Here is a 17,860-nt window from a genome sequence, read left to right as displayed (position 1 = left end):
TTCATCTGTCAGCAGGAAGCAGGGGGGAAAAGCACCAGAGCAGGAAGGGGAGAAAAGGAGGGAGAAACGAGAGCAGGAAGGGGAGGAAAAGAGGAACAGAGAGACGGAGGGGTAAGGAGGCTGCATTTAGCAGTGAGGTGCAGAGCGGCTGATCATCACCGTGCCAGAGGCTTCCAATGTCCTCCTCAACCACCACCAGCTCTTTGCCCAGCGGCCTGGCGGTCCTGAGGACCTTCCCAGATGTGCTCTTCATCCCTGAAATCGTGAGTGCTGACTTTTCCCTGGGGGAGGGCCGCGGCTGCTGGTCCCACCAGCACCCAGCACAGCTCATGCTGCAAGTGTCTGAGGGGTGATACTTGTCCCCAAACACGTGGATCAGGACCCACGCCAGGTCCCTGAGCCACAAGGGGCAGGGGGCAACTCCTCATTGGAGAAAACCACAGGGCCTGAGGCTCTGAACCTCCCCTTTAGTCTGCAATGGGATTTTTCTGGTGCCTTTGAAAAACTATTGTAATTTCCTGCCTAAAAAAAATGGGAGGGATTGCTGGTGGGTTTAAAGTCGGCTGCCAAATTGAGCTGGTTAATTAACTGGAAGATGATTTTAGCTGATAGAACAGGCAGAGGATGAGCTGCCTGCTTAGAGCAGGGGATTGGGGCGAGCTGTGGGAATTGTCTGCAGCAGCAGAGCCCGGTTGGCCGCGGCTGTGCCGCTCGAGCGCAGCATTCCCGAGCCGCCCGTGCGGAGAGAGCGCTGGACCTGGGCGTGGGGGTGAGGAAACGGTGAGCAAAGGGTGAGCAAACACCTTGGAACTTCTTTCCACATTGTAACTTCATTGAGCAGGAGGAGATCAGACTCTTAATGGATTTGGTGCGTGGTCAGAAGCGGTTGCTGTGAGCAAGGGCTAAAAGATACAAAGTCTCAACTTGAACCTTTTCCCGGGGTCCTCTGCCCCACTCATGAAACCTGCTCTTCCCACAAGAGCTTGGGAGGATTTTTTCCAAATTCTGAGGACTTTGGTCCAGCATTGAAAGCTCTGGCTGAACACTGTAGGATGACATTCAGATTATTCCATGCTAAAAACTTCAGCTTTGTCATCTGGCACTAAATCCTTTCCTGTCACCCAGCTTGGTCCACACTCCTGGGATTTATGGCATTTCCTTCACTCTCCTGGTAGTAACAACACAGCAAAGAGGATGTAGAGAAAGGCTTTGCTTCAGCCCCTCCAGTTGTGCTCATGCCAATTGGACTCTGCCTGAAAGCAAGGTTGAGGTTTCCTGCAGCTACAGGAAGGAGGATATTTAAGTCTCTGTGGAGGTTTTGGCTGGGCAGACACTTGCCAGTCACCCCTGCCATGAGTCGTGTTAGTCCTGGTGCTGAGCCCGCTGTTGGCCTCAGCGTGCTTATTCCTCTTGAACTGTTTGTTTGCAATCCCTGTCTCCAGGGGATTTGGCAGGGCAGCTTGCTGAAATGAGCACCCTATCCTTTGGTTTGGCTAAGATCTGGAAATGTGCATCCCGAAGGAATGAAGGAAGGAGGAATGCTGCATGGCTGGATTTCTCCATCTCCAAGAAGACTCTGGGCTGTGCCGTTGTATGACCTCTGCTGTGTACAAAGGAGGTGGCTGCCTTGAATCACAGCATTCAGAGGGACAAAGAGTTTCTCATTCCTTAGTGAAATCTCAGGTTGCCTACCATGGGCCAGGATGGTAGCAACGAAACCAAACAAAACAACAAAATTGGCATTTTAAATAGTAAGAGAGTTGTGAAATTTTCAGAAGATTCTACCTGCAGCTCAGATGATTGCCACATCTGCATGGGATGATTGAGAACTACCATTTTTGATCTGTGAGGCTCAGTTTAGTTCTTGTAATCTTTTTAATTTGAAGCACTTTCTGCACACATGGATACCCAGACCCATGTGGAAAAGCTGAAACAAGCTGAAAGCAGATATGTTTGCTTTGTAAAAGGCGATTTAAAAGATAACTTTTTTTCTTCGACTGCTGTCCGCATCCTGCTGTGAGTTATTGAAAGCCTCTCAATCCTTCCTTCCTTTTTATGTGTATGCAGCATAAAACCAAAGTCAATAATCAAACCATGTCAAGCAGACTTTTCTGAGTGAGTAACCTGCAGGAAGGAGAGATGGTGAGTGGTAGGAAGAGAGCTGTGGTAATTCTTCCCCCAACCTTGTATCTCACCATAATTCGTGCTTGATTTTAATGGAGCAGCCATAAGGCTTTTCCCTGGGATTTTTAGCTGCAACACACTCATTGTGTCAGCACATGAGTGAATAAAAGGACTGGATTAGTGTTCAGGTGTCAGTCTGTGGTTGTTACAAGAGGCACCAGAACAGCAGCACTGTGGAAGACCTATTTTCACTCAGGCATTTGCCACATCTCAACGACATAATTGATGTAGCGTGTCAATTTACATAATGACACCAATGAACTTTCCTGCAGCTGTGGGGTGACACAAATGATGTAACATTTTCGGAGTTATCATAAATCAGAAACTTTCTTTCCACTTGCAAAATGCCTGGAAGGAAGTGGAAATGCCACAATGAGAATGAGCTGGCACTTGGATGCTGACTGGGATACACTGGCTGTACAAGGATCAGAATGACCTTAGAGTCAGCAAGGCTCTCCTACCTCTGGACCTGTGTCTGAATCCCAGACTGGCTGGTGGTGAGGGAGAGGCCCCCACAGCAGCACTGGTCCACACAGCGTGGGTTCAGCTGAGGAGCTCCTCACCACAGGATGCTGCACGGACTAAACTTTGCACTGCTCCAAGAAACAACTGGGCTGATTTGTGGCACAGAAAAGCTACTGAGCGCAGTTGCACTCCAGACATTCCACAGCACTGAACACCATGCTCCCATCCTCTTGTGCAGGAGTCTGCTGGTGAAGGGTTGCAGCCTAGACATAGCTGTCCCTGTGTCCCACCAGGAAATCCATGGCAAACTCCCAAGCCTGGCTGAGAAGGTCCCACCTTCTCCCACACCAGCAGCTGGGACCAGGCACAGCTCTGGTGTAGCCAGTGAAGGATGGCACAAAGAGCTGGAGCAGCAACACAAGACACAAAGCTGCTGGAGCAGCTCCCCTTCCCAAGAAGGAGCTGGGAGCCCCAGGCTTATTTTCCCTACCCAGACAGTCAAACCTCTCCTCAGCCTGGTCTCTCAGGGTGGTATTTGCATGTGGCCTCTGCAAGGGCAGGTGTCTGTGCTGTTTGTGCAGGTGAGCTGGGTTTGACACTGCTCCTGGCAGGGATCTGACACGCTGGGTGTGAAGCAAACACACCTGTCCTAAACCAGCCTCCCTGTTCATTAAAAGCAGCCCTCAGAAGGGTCTGACCCAGCCTCCTGAGCACACTGATGCAGGGAGGGTGTGAGTGGCAGTGGCACCAGGAGGCAGGGCTACAGTGAGGAGTTTTTTGGGTCAGGATCAGTGGCAGATGGTCCCAGCCAAATGTCTAGTTCCAAGTGGAGGCTGGAAAGAACTCAAGGGCTTTTGCCACGTGCAATGCCAGTGCCAGACGTGTGCCTGGCTTTTGTCTCTGCTCTGAATAAGTCATTTTATCCCATGCTCACCCTGCCCCCCACTTTGACTTGCAGATCTTTGGGGGTCTTGTGTGGATCCTGGTGGCATCCTCGAAGGTCCCACAGCCCATGCTGCAGGGCTGGGTGATGTTTGTCTCCGTGTTCTGCTTCGTCATGTCCATCTCCCTCCTGTGCCTCTACTTCTGCGGGGTTCACGGCGGCGGCAGCAGCTGTTGGGTCACCTTGGTACGTGCCTGTGACAAACCCCAGGGCCTCCCCTGCCTGGCCGTGCCCTGCAGAGCCGGGTGCTGCTGCTGCACTCCAAACTGCAGGCTGGGGATGGCTGTACGGGCAGTGTGACCCCCCCGGAGGTGACTGTGTGATCCCTGTTCCTTAGGATGTCATCTGCCAGGAGACAGCAGCGCTGTTCTACCTCAGCGCCGCGGTGCTGGAAGCCTTCCTGACCTACGCTCTTGGCCAGAGCCCCTTGTCAGACAAGGAGTACAGGGAGAACATTGCTGCTGTGGTGAGTGCCTGGCAGGAGGGCAAGGAACGCCAGGAGGTGGCTCTGGAGTGGCCTCAAGTGCAAATCCTTATTTGCATCAACAATTTGGGGAGGGGGGAGAGAAACCAGTCGCAGTCCCCCAAATGTGTGAGAAATAGGACACGTCAGGAGGGGTGTGCTCAGTGCTGGAATGGCACCGTGCAACAGAAAACTGACTGCCTGGTGTGTTTTTCCATCACAGGTATTTGCATTCGTGGCCACCCTGGTTTACGTGATCCACAAGGTGTTCTCACTCCTGAGATGGAAATCATCCTGAGAGCCTGAACAACCCCAGGAACGATGACTGCCATCTCCAGGCTGGGTGTGGGTTTTGTTTTTTAAAGTATATCCTATAAACAAGCAGCTTTTTATGTGGGATCTTGGTGACAAAGACAAGGAGCCTGCCAGAGAAAGAAATATCCTGGCACAATCTGTTTCCCTTCAGTCTCTTACAGGCTAGGTACAGTTTGATGCTGGGGCCCAAATGAAAAAAAACCATCCAGCTTTAAAAACATAGTATAGTGGGGTTCAAAGGGCTAAAATCTCCCTGGACTGTACCTTTATGTGTCCAGAGTTGTTACTGGTATCAGGGGAAACGTGAACAACCAGCACTAAGGAGCACGAGTGTGGAACTGTGTCATTTGCCCATTTCAGGCTGTTTCCCTCCCTAGACCCCCTGTACAAATTAATATTCTCATGCAGTTTCTGAAAATGCCTTCTCTGACTTGTGATGGGCAGTGGGGACAATATTTAACTCGGCTCAGGAGCAATGTGGATCATCGCAGCTCCTGAAGGGCACTGCTCAATTCTGAGGCACAACCACAATGCCAGGAATTACCACTTCCTTTGGTCCCCCCCAAAACATGGCCTGGAAGGGGTGCAGGCTGCAGGAGAATTCTATGGGTGATCAGAATCGAATCCTCAATGAGCAGAGGCAATCAGCTCCTGCTTTTGGTGAATGGCTACTCTCTCATACACTTCCATGATGTCACTAATAAAGATGGGTTTGCTGTGACTTTGAGAATGGGTGAGTTCTTGCTGCTCTTTTTCCCTCTGCTGCACCTGGACACAGCGCCAGGAGCACTGCACCCTGACAGGGCTGAGTGAGTGGCTCTGTGGAGATCAGTTGCCAGCTGGGGTTAAACCATGACAAGGAATTAATTTAAATGGGGTTTAGACCCAGGAAGGGATGTTTCCACATGCTACAGGTGCCTAATAAACAGTGGTACTAAATTATCCCTTCCAGCTTGTGGGGTAAAAAATGCTTCCATGTTAAGTCTGAAGTTCCTGGATAACAACAAGAACTAGAAAACAAGAGGTAAAGAAAGTTGACTTGGAGGGCCCTTGGTTGCTTCATATACGAGGGAACTTTTGACCTGTGACCATGGGTTTGGCTTGGAGCTTTTTAATTGCAAACTAAAGAACACATTTATGGCTTTTTTATCCTCACTGAAAACCAGCCCGACTTGTTTTGCTTGTGTTACTGTGACAACAGCAAACTGGTTGCAACAGAGGTGGAAAGAGAAACCCCTTTTCAGAGCAGGGAGGGAACTGAGAGCCACTTTGGACAATGGCACAGGGCTCTGAAGTTCAACATCCACCTGTTTAAACTGGTTTCATCATCCCATCATCGTGGGGTGTGTGTGGGGGTGTTGGTGCCCAGGTTCTATTAACGCCCCTGAATGTGACAGTGGAACACAAAGCTGCCTTTCTGCTTGGGTGTGTTAACAGAGGCAGGGATCTGCAGTCCTAACCCTGGGATGAGTTGTCTCTGTTCCTCCTGCACCCAGGTGCACCACCCAGCAGTGCTGCCTGTCCCCTCACATCCCTGTCCCTGTGCCTTGTGGCCATCACATTTACGGCCCATGTTTGGCATGGCTCCAATCTCATTCCTTCTGCCTTGCTTTGCCCGCCACACACCAGTTCACACCAGTCTGCACCAGTCCCCCTCTGTGTCCTTCTGTCCCCACCCTGTTTGCTGAGAGCCTCCTGCACAGCATCAGCCCAGCCTTGCTGGAAGCCAGCACTGGGGAAAAACAGCCGGGTGCTGCTGGCATGGGAGTGTCCATGGGCTCAGGACTGCCCGGGAGGGGCACTGAGGGAGGCTCTGTGGCCCCAGTGTCACCTGGGCTGAGCCTTTGCCTGGGGAGGGCTGGGCAGATCGGAGGGGCCCCCCCACCAGAGGGTCAGGAATGAACTGACAGGAAGTGCTGGAACTTTGATACCCTCCTGGTGTGATCCCAAGTTCAACCCCACGCAGCTGAGCAGGATGAGGGGTGTCCCTGCCTGGCACAGGGCTGCAGGGCCCCAGCACGGGACAGTGACACAGCGAGGGGTGGCTGCTGCATTGCACCAAGGTGCACCTTCCCTGCATGGTGGAAAGAAAAGGACACAAAGAGAGCTTCATCATGCCCAGCTTTCCTGTCCTGTCAACACAGCCCTGGAGACGGACATGCCCTGGAAGCTGGGCAGCCCAAGGGAGCTGTCTGGAAAATGGCACACCCCCAACGCTTCCGGAAGGGAAAGATGCTGCCCAGAGCTCAGAGAATCTTCCAGGACCTGGGAGATTTCTTCCCCACAGAGAGCCCTGAGGGCAGCACTGGCCTGAGAATTTGCTGTCACTGCTGGAAACATTGGGCGTGATGGACACTGCAGGCTAGCAAGCCTCTCCCTTGGGGACACTTCCATGGCACCAAGGGAATGGCTCCCCAGCATGTGGGAAGGCTGGCCCTTGCAGTGTGTTGACCACAAGCACTGCAGTCCCTGCCCGCAGAGCTGTTCCCAGCCTGCCCAAGATACAGGGCTGCTCCACCCCAGGTCCTGCACTTGGCTCAGGAATTCCCAGATCCCCTCAGACTGGTACCTCCCCATCCCGGGGACTCCCTTGCAGATGTAACTGGATGGAGCAGACCATTTAAAAAGCCACAAATCAGGCTTTTTTTCAGAGCATTTACAAGTCCCATTCACACTGCTGAAAACACTGGGCCTCTTGTGCCCCTGCAGCCACCACCAGATTTCATCTGGTTGTGTAACTGGAGTTCCCATCTCTGCTCTTCTCCAGCTTCCTCAGCAGGACAAGGAGGGCTGCAGGCATCTGCTCTAGAGAGCAGGCAATTACATGCTAGTTAAACCAATCTATGCACTTGAAGGCAGGCAAAGCCTCAGTTCCTATTAAAAACAAGTTTGCAGGCATATTCATTAACTATGCCCAGATTGTAATCTTGGTTGCTCTTGCCTGACTCAGTGGTTTAACCACCATGTTAACTGCTCCCCAAATATTTGCATATTGGATACCTTGCCTCCAGCAGTGCAGTGAGTTGGGAGAACTTCCATCTTCTCCTGAACTGCAGGAGAAGAATTTGATTTTTAACAGAAAACTGTGGCCAGCTCCATGGAAAATGCAGGAGTTTCTCATTTTACAGTCAGCTGTCTGTGAGTGATGAGCAGTCTGTGTGCTGGGTAAAACATCTACACAAGCACCTTGGTTAATAGAAACAAACTTGTGGGAACGGTAAAGCCACAAAAGATTATTTTATGTAGGGACCTAAGCCCAACAGCAGGGATGCAAGCTGAATGTGAGCACACATTCCCCAACAGCAGCTTGATGTGCTGCTGACAAGGAAGTTTGCAACCTGAACACTTGGCCATCCTATTGAAGGTATATTCAGACTGGTGAAGAGGAAAAAAGCCTTCATTCCACTGCTCAGCAGGCATGGCCTTGGAGTTAGAATTTTCATTGCAAGAGTGAGATAAAACTCAATTAAATTCACCCTGCCTGTCTGTGTATACACAACTGCTGTCTTTAGAAAACTGTGTTGAAATAAATGCAAAACATTGCTCCTACATGTCTTTAACATCAGAACTTCAAATGCAAATTCCCAGGCTGGTCTTGAAGGATTTCTAAGGTATTTTCTCCCATAAAGAGGTGGCCCAAGCACCTTTTGGCATTTGGGGAAATGCCATGACAGACACTCACAGATTGGGAGGCACAGAATTTAACCCCTGAGCCTTGGGAGTGCACATGAACTCCCACTGCTGCTGCTTGCTTCAGGATATCCCAGACACCAGCACTTCGCAAAAAAAAATGGACCCAAACAAACCCAAACTAAACCCACTCTGATGATTCTTTATTGCTTTCACAATCTTGTATTTTCAACAGTTACCCCAGAACTTGTGAAAGAAACATGGGAGCTCTTGATTAAAAGCCATCTTCTGGAATGGAGTAAATGCATGCGTGAAGCCAAAGACACGTTCACTGACTCTTTCCATCTGAACATTTCCACTTGGACAGTGGTCAGGAGAATTGTGGGAAACCAAACAGTGTTCCTGGATGGCAGCAGTGACATGGATGGCACGAGAGAGCTCCTGCTGCTCTCCCCTGAAAACCAAGCCTAGACACCCTGTCTGTGCTGGGCTTTGCCAGCTGCACCTCTGAGCTGGAGACACAGAGGGACCAAAGCTGTTAACATGCTGCCCGTCTGACACTTGCCCAGGGAGATTTCAGCATTCCCTGGGCTTCTTTCACCTCCCTCCACTCCAGCTTCGTGTTTGGAACCTCATCCTCAGGCTCAGGATCCTCCCGGACAGCCCCCTCGGGCAGGGCCACCACGATGGGCAGAGGGCCCTGCTCCTCCCGGAACTCCACCACGTAGAGGCTCTTCTGGTTTGCCAGCTGCTGGTGAGTCTCCTGGGAGCAGGGCAGGGAAAAGACAATCAAAACAATGATGCACACTGTGGCTTTACTTCAGGCCAAAATCTACATGGTGTATGGGGTAGGGACTAAAACACCCCAAAAAGCATTTTCCTAATAAACAGTTCAAGCACTGTGCCAATGAAATGATTTGTCAGGCTCATCTTCATGGGCAAAAACTCATACAGCCAGACCTCAGATATACTAATCAGCACTACGATGTCATCCCAGAGGAACTTGCTTCTGGAAAGACATAGCCTGCTCATAAACATGCCTGTTGGCGTGTTGGTGCCGTGCAGGAACACTTTTATGTCTTTATGTGGATATAAATTCTGCTTTGATAACAGACAAGTGCCTGCTACTGCCCTGCCAGGTGGTATTAGCTAATATAAAGATATGAATGTAACATTATTTTCAACTACATCTCTTCCTTGCCTACAAGGTGTTTTGATAACACTCAGATTTTACAGAATAGATGTTTACAGCTGACAGGAAATTTTTCCCATTCAGAGCAGTCAAGAAAACATATCAAGTGCATAACTCTCAAAGCAATGATTTATACAGCAGGCTCTTCTGTTCTTTCTGTGGAAGGTGCTCAGAGAAAATGCACAGAAAACATAATGCCAGACTTCCTCAAGTCTGATTGCCCTCAGGTATTGCAAAGCTGTGAGATCTGTGACTCTCATCAGGCAAAGAGGATCACAACTCCCTCACCTCCTGAGGCTGAACTGATAAAGCTGGCCAGGACAGGGTGACAGATTTGACAGCTACAGCTCTGCAGGGCTGTATTGGGAATGGAAGCAGCTAAATCTTGGCAGTCACCAAAACTGCAAACAAATGAGAAAACCAGGAATTTCCAGAGAGCTGACTCATCCTGAGGCTGGTGTTCAAAGGAAGCAGGATGAAATGCTGCATGTTGGAGCTTTTCCATCAACTGCAGGCAGCTGGCTCAGACAGAGACATCTCCACTGTGAGCACTCAGAGGTGGAGGAAACACCACCACCTCCCTGACTGACCTCAGAGATCTCAATTACAGCAGCAACAGAAGCAGCTGGGGCTTCAGTCCTGGGACAATGAGAACTTAGAACACAAACAAGCAGCAGCAACTGAAGCCAGCCCACAATTCCCTCTGCCCAGGATTTTTCAGTGGTCACCAAAACCACACCAAAGGAAAGCCCAGGAATTCAGATATCCCCTGCAGACACCTGGCTGTGGAAGAGGCAGAGTTACACACAGCTGTTCCTGACTGGACAGCTCCATAAAACCACTGAGGAATTATCCCCTTGCTGATTGTGTTTGCTCTTTGTAAGATTAGTTCATTTTAAGCCTGGAATAGAAACCGTTTGCCCACAAACTATTACAACATCCACCCTTTCTGTCCCCACACCTAATGGACACTGGGAGTGCACCCACCTGTAGGGTCAAGCCTCTAAAGAGAGCTCTGGTGATGTTAATCAAGTTTTTGGATCCAGTGACCTTGGCATACATGTCCTTAATGCCAATTAGCCTGCAGATGGTGATAATGGCTCGGTGGCAATGGAGACCATACCCTGGGGAAAAAAAACCCCGTAAATCAGCATTGTGTGGTCATTTGTAAGCCCACAACTTACTCAGAAGAGAGCACTGAGATGTCTTCTTTGCTATTTTTTGTTACCCAGCAGGTTAGAACACATTAGATGTTAAAAATGGCTCCAGGAGCTGTGCAGAGGCATCACTTCCCTTTTCCTGGCCCAGCAACTGGAATGAATTACACTTGTCATAATTTTAGTGGCACAGAGTGAAGGAGAGACAAACATATTTTAAAATCCACAAACACAACAAAAGTTTGTGTGTCATCTGCATCCATCTCCATCACAGAGATGGAGATTGTATCAGCTCCAATGTGTAACTGTAGTACATTGGCATTAATTGCAAATGGTTTCTTAAGACTTGCCAGGTTTTAATGGAGGATTTATTTTTTTGAGGAGTCTAATTTTGCTCCAGTGAGGTTTGTTTTACGTGGCTTAGCTCTGGTGATCTTTAAAAACTGCAGGACAGTCTTGCTGCTGCCAAGTAAAGGAGACAAAAAAAAAAATACATCCTGGGGGCCAAATGGCTGGAAAGCAGCAGAAAAGGGCCAGAATGTTTATTCTAGTGAGGTTATCTGATTGGAGACCTTGTCAGTTAGGAAACTGAGGGGGAAATGGGAAAACAGAAACAAAATATACAGAGACACAGATCTGAAAAAACCCCCAAGAGACACGGAAAAGAAAGAAACACCCCCACTAACTGATGAGCTATCAGGAAACTACAGGTGCCACTTGCAGGAAGATGAAACTGACTTCACAACCAGCACAGCTGTAGAGAATCGGAGACCTGGACTGGGAGGCGTGTGAGAATTTATAGCTCTGCACAAACCCAGCAGGGGCTGGAGCAGGACCAGGGTCCACAGCTGGGTAATTCAGAACTGATGGAACTACACTTAGGAAGAGTGAGAGAGCTCCCACCAGTGTAAAAGGGACAAATCCCAATTTGCAAGAGCAAAGCCATGTCAGCAACAGTAGGCATTTCTAAAGAAAAATGACTGATCGTTTTCAACACTTAGAACATGGCAGACTAGACACTACAGAAGTTTAACTTCATCAAATAAATACCAGTCAGTAATTATTAAAAATTCAACATTTCCAGGCACCTTTAATTACCTTTGTTTTGCTTCTTCATGCGGATTTTTGTCCTTTTAAATTTCACAGAAATGTCGTGGTAAACTGGAGAGGGGGAAAAAAAGGCATTACAGGTCAATTCCTCCTTCTAGAAAAGCTTTAGCTAGTACCTTTCTTTTTCTGAACTGTGAAGCTGATTTTACTCCCTCCTGACTTCTTTAAAGAAGATGAATCTAGGTACATTTCTAGAATAGATTATGAGTGTTGAAACATCTGTGAATACCATGTTACTATTGAAAAATAGGTAGATGTGTCTCCAATGAGCCTCATTTAGTTTTGAACTGAGCTCACAGGATATAATTTAACTCATATTTCTTAATAATTCGGCTTTTAACCTGAGATTCAGGTTAAAATGCATCAGCATTCCTGGATTTTCCATACAGAGTACTAACAAAAAACTACCAGGAAACATCAGATTGACTCTCCAGCCCAGCTTCTCCCTGTCTGCTGGGTCAGCATACATGGATTGAGTCAACAGGGAATCCTCTCCTCTGACACAGAAGGGGGAAAAACACAGGAGTTCACTGTAAAGAAAACTGCCCTTACAGTATTTGACTCCCTTAACTCAAACTGTGCCAGGAAAGACCTAATCTTACTATTAAGAGCCTGAAATACTATGAAGTATCCAAATTTTAAGCACAGAACCATGGAATTGTTTGGGTTGGAAGGGACCTTTTTAAGGCCAGCTGGTCCAACCCCTCCAAAATGAGCAGGGACACCTTCAACTAGACCAGGTTGGCCAGAATTGTAATACAATGCATCAGATCAGACAAATTTTATTAAACTTTTTTTTATGCTTTGCAAGTAGTTGCAACCAGTTCTTGCTGGTATATTCAGTGCTTCCACTGAAAGAAAAATACTTACTTGTGTGGTTCTGATACATCTCTATAAAGTGTAAGGAGCTTATTGCTTTATTCTTTGCCTAGGGAATAAGAGCAGAGAACATTTTTCTCCTTGAATTTTTCTGCTAAGCATCTGCAATTGATCATTATTCAGTTAATTAGATATAAAAAAAGAAAGGAAAAAACAACTCAGGAAAACAGATTTGCCACATCTAAACTCCATGGAAATGAAAATGTTTAGTCTGGAGAAGAGGAAGCTCAGGGGAGAGCTTTACTTTACTGCTCCCTATGGACACCTGAGATTTTAGTGAGGTGGGGGTTGGTCTCTTTTTCCAAATATCAAGTGGTAGGATGAGAGGAAATTGCCTCAAACCATGCCAGTGGAGGTTTAGATGGGAAAAATTTCTCCCCTGAAAGGGTTATCAAGCACTGGAACAGGTGCCAGTGAAGTGGCTCAGTCACCATGGCTGGAGGTGTGTGAAAGATGTGCAGGCAGGGCACTGAGGGACACGGGCTGCTGGTGCTTGGCAGTGTTGGATCACCAGCTGGGCTGGACTATCCTAAAGGGCTTTTCTAACCTAAATAGTTCTATGATTATCTGTATCAAGACAGACAAAGCAAACACATGGGCTCACTTCTTTGCAAGGACTACAAATTACACTGATTATCAGGTACGAATTGTCATTGTCATCAAGCAAAAAATATTCAGTGCACATACTTTCCTTAAAGCATTCATCCTGTCACCTGCCTTCCCTACTGCAAAACCTGCAAGACAAAGAGAGGCATTTTATTGCTGAGAAACAGATAGTGCAGATGATCTTCAGAAAGAAAAGGGGAAAAAACCAGAGAAATTCACAGCCACGTTTAGCATTTAAATTTCCACTCCACTGCACAGATCACACCCAGAAAGTGGTTCAGCAAAAATCACAGAGACAAACAGTTCAGGAGTTATGAACAGCCAACATCTGGATGCCAACTGCTTGTTGTCAAAGGAAAAAAAAAGGCTTAAGTTGTTTTTGTGTGTTTGACCAAACTTTGTTTCAAACAGGTGAATAGTGGTGACTGCTTCAGACAAAAAAAATAGTTCACTCTGTTTAAAAATAAAGGAGGAAATGAAGAAAAAAAGCCTGGGACATCTTCAGGTCAATCATTTAGGACATATGGATTACAGTGAGAACATGTTTCATGAAGAAACTTTCCAAAGAAGAGGTAGGAAGAGGTTGTTTTCAGAGTAACACATCTTTCTGCAAGAGAATCACACCTTCCTCTCTGTACAAATTCTCCTCCACACCAAAGTGCAAGCAAAATTCAGCTGGAGGAACACACAAGGCCTTGAATCTTTCACATAAGCCAGGTTCTGCAAAACTCTGGTTGACCATGAATGCAGCTGTCTTATTTGAGCTCCCACAAAATATCCCATCATCAATCAGATGTTACCTTGCACATGCAATAAATGCACATACCTGCAGCCCCTTTACCATTTCCAACAACCACTAAGGCACGTATTGATTTTTTTCTGCCTTCCTTTGCCTTCATACAAAACACATTTCTCACCTGAAGGAAAAAAACAACACAAAGCTTCTTGTTATTGCACAGTCCAAACGGTTTGGGTTTTGTTAGTTTTTCTTCCTTTTTCTTTTTTTTTTTAAGAGAGTCAAATTTGCCAAAAAAGGTATTAGAGGTCTGTAGTATACACTTAAAATATCTATACTGTCTTTGTCAATGGGTATCATCTGCAGTGGGACACTGGCTTCAAGGCATTAAATACATAAAGGTTGTTAAAAATCCCCACTCAGAGAAAAAGTTACCTCAGTGCACTTCCATGGAAGTAACCCCTCTGCTGTGTTTAGCTGCACAACAGATAATGCTCTAATGCTGCCAGCTCTGTGTGTGATTTCAAGCATGATGAAAAAGCATGGGGAAAAAACTGGAAGGTGATACTAATATTGAAGTGCCCTCCTCATATTTTAACATATTTTAGTATCACTCCCAGGAATTGCTCAAGGTCTGTTGTTGCTTTACATGAATTAAAATCTAGGATTGAAATCTACTTGCACACTGCAGAAGGCAGTCTTGTTACAGGGATGACAGCTGCTGAAAAGAGGATCTCATTTAAGAGAGGGGAAGAAGAAGGAAATGGCCTGAAGCTGTGTCACGGGAGGTTGAGGTTGGATATCAGGAAAAGGTTTTTCACCCAGACGGTGGCTGGGCACTGGAACAGGCTCCCCAGGGCACTGGTCACAGCACCAAGCCTGGCAGAGCTCAAGCAGTGTTTGGACAATGCTCTCAGGAACAGGGTGTGAGCCTTGGGGTGCCCTGTGCACGGCCAGGCATTGGACTTGATGATCCTCGTGGGCCCTTTCCAGCTCAGAATATTATGATATTATAATATAATAATATTATGTATGATTCCATGATTCTATAAGCAAGTCACTGCTCTACAGTCCCCACCTTATATGGTCTAATATATCCTGATGTGGACAAGAGACAGGTGTACAGGTGGGAGGGAGAGCATGTTCTGGGAAAAGGGAGAATAACTTGACCTGAAGAATGCAGAATGTGGTAAAAAGTCACTAAAATGATGAGATAAAGGGAAGAGACTGGTTACATGTCAGCCCAAACCAGCTTCGGACTGCTGGGCTTTAGAAATACTTCAGATTGTGTCCTTTGGTGACCTTGGCTCATTTTGATGTGAAAACCACACCCCTGAAGCTGAGGCTACCTGACTCTGAGTGGAGACCCCTAACACTGAACATGAATTTAGAATGTGCTGTACCCTTAAATCCAGGTGAGAGACAGCTAAGCAAGGAGCAGCTCAGCCAAGCAGTGATGTAGATTCATTATGTAGAACTGCAAATAATCAAACTATAAATATGCTTGTATTTTTGGCTTTCAGTATGCTAGCTTTACCCACAGCACCCCTTTTGGAGCAGAACTATAAATAAATCAAATAGCCTGACTCTGTGTGGATTGGCTTCTTGCACACTGAGTGAGAGAACCTGATTTTGGGACAACAATCTGAGATCCATCTGCTCTAGTTCCCTTGTCTATGTTTATATATTGAGCTATATGTTATTTAAACATAGACGTATAGTTTATATGCTGCATGAAATATATATTAAGTATAAAATGAAATATATATTAAGTATAAAAAGATAATATAGAGCATATATAAAAGTCCTTTTCCCTACATGTAATTCTTCAGTAAGCTACTCTGGCTGTAGCGTTATGCATCTGAAAGTAGATTATTAGAAAATACTTGGTCATGGTTTAAACATTCTTACTAAAATTCACCATAAGAAATCCAAAAAACCAACAAAAAAAATACAGCCCCCAAACCCAACACCCCCTCCCCAAATTCCAGTGCCTTCACTAGGTACAGATTATGGTTAGGGTTTGAAAAATTTCACCTTGCTTTCATTAAAACAAAGATGCTGTTTAATTCAAGGTGCACACACATTCTAGAGAGCACTTTGAAGAAATATCAGCCTTGCCAATTGCTTATTCCAAGTTATTTTTCTTTCTGCAAACTCATTGCTTACAAGAACAAGCGAGAAAGCCACGGCCCATAAGATGAAAGTGCCTGTGGAAACGGGCTATTTACAGAAAATGCAAAATGATAATGGAAGAAAAGAGAGTGAAGCAGAGTCATCTCTCCAGGAGCATCAAGAGAATACTATTTTTGCTTTGCACATACTTTTATCTTCTGTTGCCAATCTCAGCAGGTACCTGTACGAAAATAGAGTCAGCACGTCAAAAATAAAGGATGTGATGTTTGTAGAAACCTCCTCGTGGATTATTCCACTCCCTTTCCAGAATGTGGCAATAAGGACACATGCAAGGAGCTTCTCCAGAAGCCTTCCTCAAACTGCACTGATTGGTTCTTTCTGAGCAGCTCTGTAGGAAAATGTGTTCAGCCCCCATCACAGTCAAGGCTATTGCATCTCCTGAAACGCTGTGAGGGCCTTTCAAGCTTGTTAATGTACCCAGGCAGTCACAGCTGCAGAATACCATCCTTAGATCCTCCATAACACAGCCCCATGCCTCCTTAGATCCAAGGAAGCAGTACTCTTCTGGAGTGTGCTCAGCAATGCTTCCCTCCCACCCTGGGAAACAGAGCAGGATGCTCAAATCCATCATCCAACTGCACTGGAATTAACTAACACAAAATGAACAATGTGCCATTCTTAAGACAGCCCAGTCTCTGAAAAGTGACTGAAACCAAGACACAACCACCCCTAGGTATCAGATTGCCACTCAAGTTAGATTGAAAGCCAATTTTTAAATTTTGAAGGCAGATGCAACACATGCTCAACCTAAATCACAATGTACCTCAAATTAACCATCTCCTTGCTTCCATTGTCCAGTGGTGATACTGCAAACTCACCTTGCTTTCTAGAACTGAGGGAAGAGTTCTGAGCACCTCAAAACCAAAATGAAACCACCTCAAACATTTCTTAAGAGGAGAAATGACAATGTGGAAGTAAGTCACTTGGTTAGAAAAAGGGTCAAAATCCAACACTTCCTTGGAGGTTTTGTTTTTGTAAAAGCAGAATGAATGACTGGCCAACTGGATTGCTCTTGGAAATCCCTCCTTTCTAGAAATCCTATTCTAGTCATGATTTCTGGGAACCTGCCACCTCTAGGCCACACTCTTGACACTGCTACTCTTTTGCTGCTGTTATGCAGAGAAGAGTGTCTGCACAGGCTGATCCCCTCATGCTGTAAGGACCTCTGGTCCCAGTACTTCTCCGAGGTACAAGAGGAAACAAGATAAAATGAGCGCAGGCTGCAGTGCTGGAAGAAAATCACTTCCACGCAAGTGAGCCTAGAGAGGCTCAGGGGCACAGCTAAAAGGTTTGGGAATCCAGTTACCTGGAAGACCTGAGTAATAAACTTGTAAACAAACCCCAAGCCCGTGTTAGCTACATCATGTCCCTGTCAGCCTTCTGTGCACCAAGGGCAGAGCAGATTTGTACCACAACTGCAGAACATCTCCCAGCTGCAACGTTTACACTGAAATGGTCCTTAACCTTGCACCCTCAAAGGAGGAGATACTCTCCCCATCCATGTACCCTTACAGAAGGATGGGAATGCAATCCCACACTGAGCCCTGCAAGTCCACACAAACAGAAATGAACAGCGCTCACACGAACACAAGCAGCACTAATAACCGCGCCCTGTTCCTCCCTCTCCTCTCTCATACTACAGCTCCCACCTGAGTACAGATCCTTTGGATTGACCCCCCAATAGTGTATCTCAAAGTCACTCTGTATCTGAAATGGCTTTGTTTCCTTTTCAAAGGATGATGGGTAATTATGCCCAATTAAAAATCACTTAAAAGCTTCTGGGTGTTCCAAATGCCAGTTATTTCTTCCATACAGGCTGACAGGTAAGAGATAAAAATCATTAACTATTCATTAAATGGAACCAGTTGAAGGTAGCATTCCTATACTCTACTTTTAGGGCAGGCCAAAATCTTTGAGAACTCCAAGAGTATCAGAAACAGTGCACAGCTCTGACCTCTCATTTTTTCCTTTGAGAGGTGACTTC

At 46.6% G+C, this 17,860-nt stretch overlaps 2 protein-coding genes across 4 annotated transcripts in view; one reads left to right on the top strand and one right to left on the bottom strand.

The window, feature by feature from the left end:
• On the top strand, nt 1-5,091 carry MAL (mal, T cell differentiation protein). The gene is made up of 4 exons (XM_042036770.1): nt 1-263; nt 3,608-3,778; nt 3,930-4,058; nt 4,279-5,091. The coding sequence occupies exons 1-4, from the start codon at nt 177-179 to the stop codon at nt 4,351-4,353; spliced, it is 462 nt and encodes a 153-aa protein (XP_041892704.1). The 5' UTR covers nt 1-176; the 3' UTR covers nt 4,354-5,091.
• Nucleotides 5,092-8,182: 3,091 nt separating this feature from the next.
• MRPS5 (mitochondrial ribosomal protein S5) overlaps nt 8,183-17,860 on the bottom strand; it is a 28,314-nt gene continuing 18,636 nt past the window's right edge. For 2 of the 3 annotated variants that reach the window (XM_042036692.1, XM_042036693.1), the window contains exons 6-11: nt 13,771-13,861; nt 13,026-13,072; nt 12,330-12,387; nt 11,448-11,510; nt 10,180-10,316; nt 8,183-8,763 (exon numbers count right to left, since the gene is read on the bottom strand). In XM_042036692.1, the coding sequence (XP_041892626.1) occupies nt 8,539-8,763; nt 10,180-10,316; nt 11,448-11,510; nt 12,330-12,387; nt 13,026-13,072; nt 13,771-13,861 (621 nt within the window). In that variant the 3' untranslated portion in view covers nt 8,183-8,538. The remainder of the gene's footprint in view (nt 8,764-10,179; nt 10,317-11,447; nt 11,511-12,329; nt 12,388-13,025; nt 13,073-13,770; nt 13,862-17,860) is intronic. The other variant, XM_042036694.1, reaches the window with a different exon arrangement.

The sequence above is a fragment of the Corvus kubaryi genome, unplaced genomic scaffold, assembly GCF_017639235.1.
Source record: "Corvus kubaryi isolate FWS band 111438036 unplaced genomic scaffold, C.kubaryi_AGA036_p1.0 37386, whole genome shotgun sequence".
Lineage (NCBI taxonomy): Eukaryota > Metazoa > Chordata > Aves > Passeriformes > Corvidae > Corvus > Corvus kubaryi.
The sequence above is the reverse complement of the archived record's forward strand: the minus strand, read 5'-3'. Positions and strand labels throughout refer to the sequence as shown.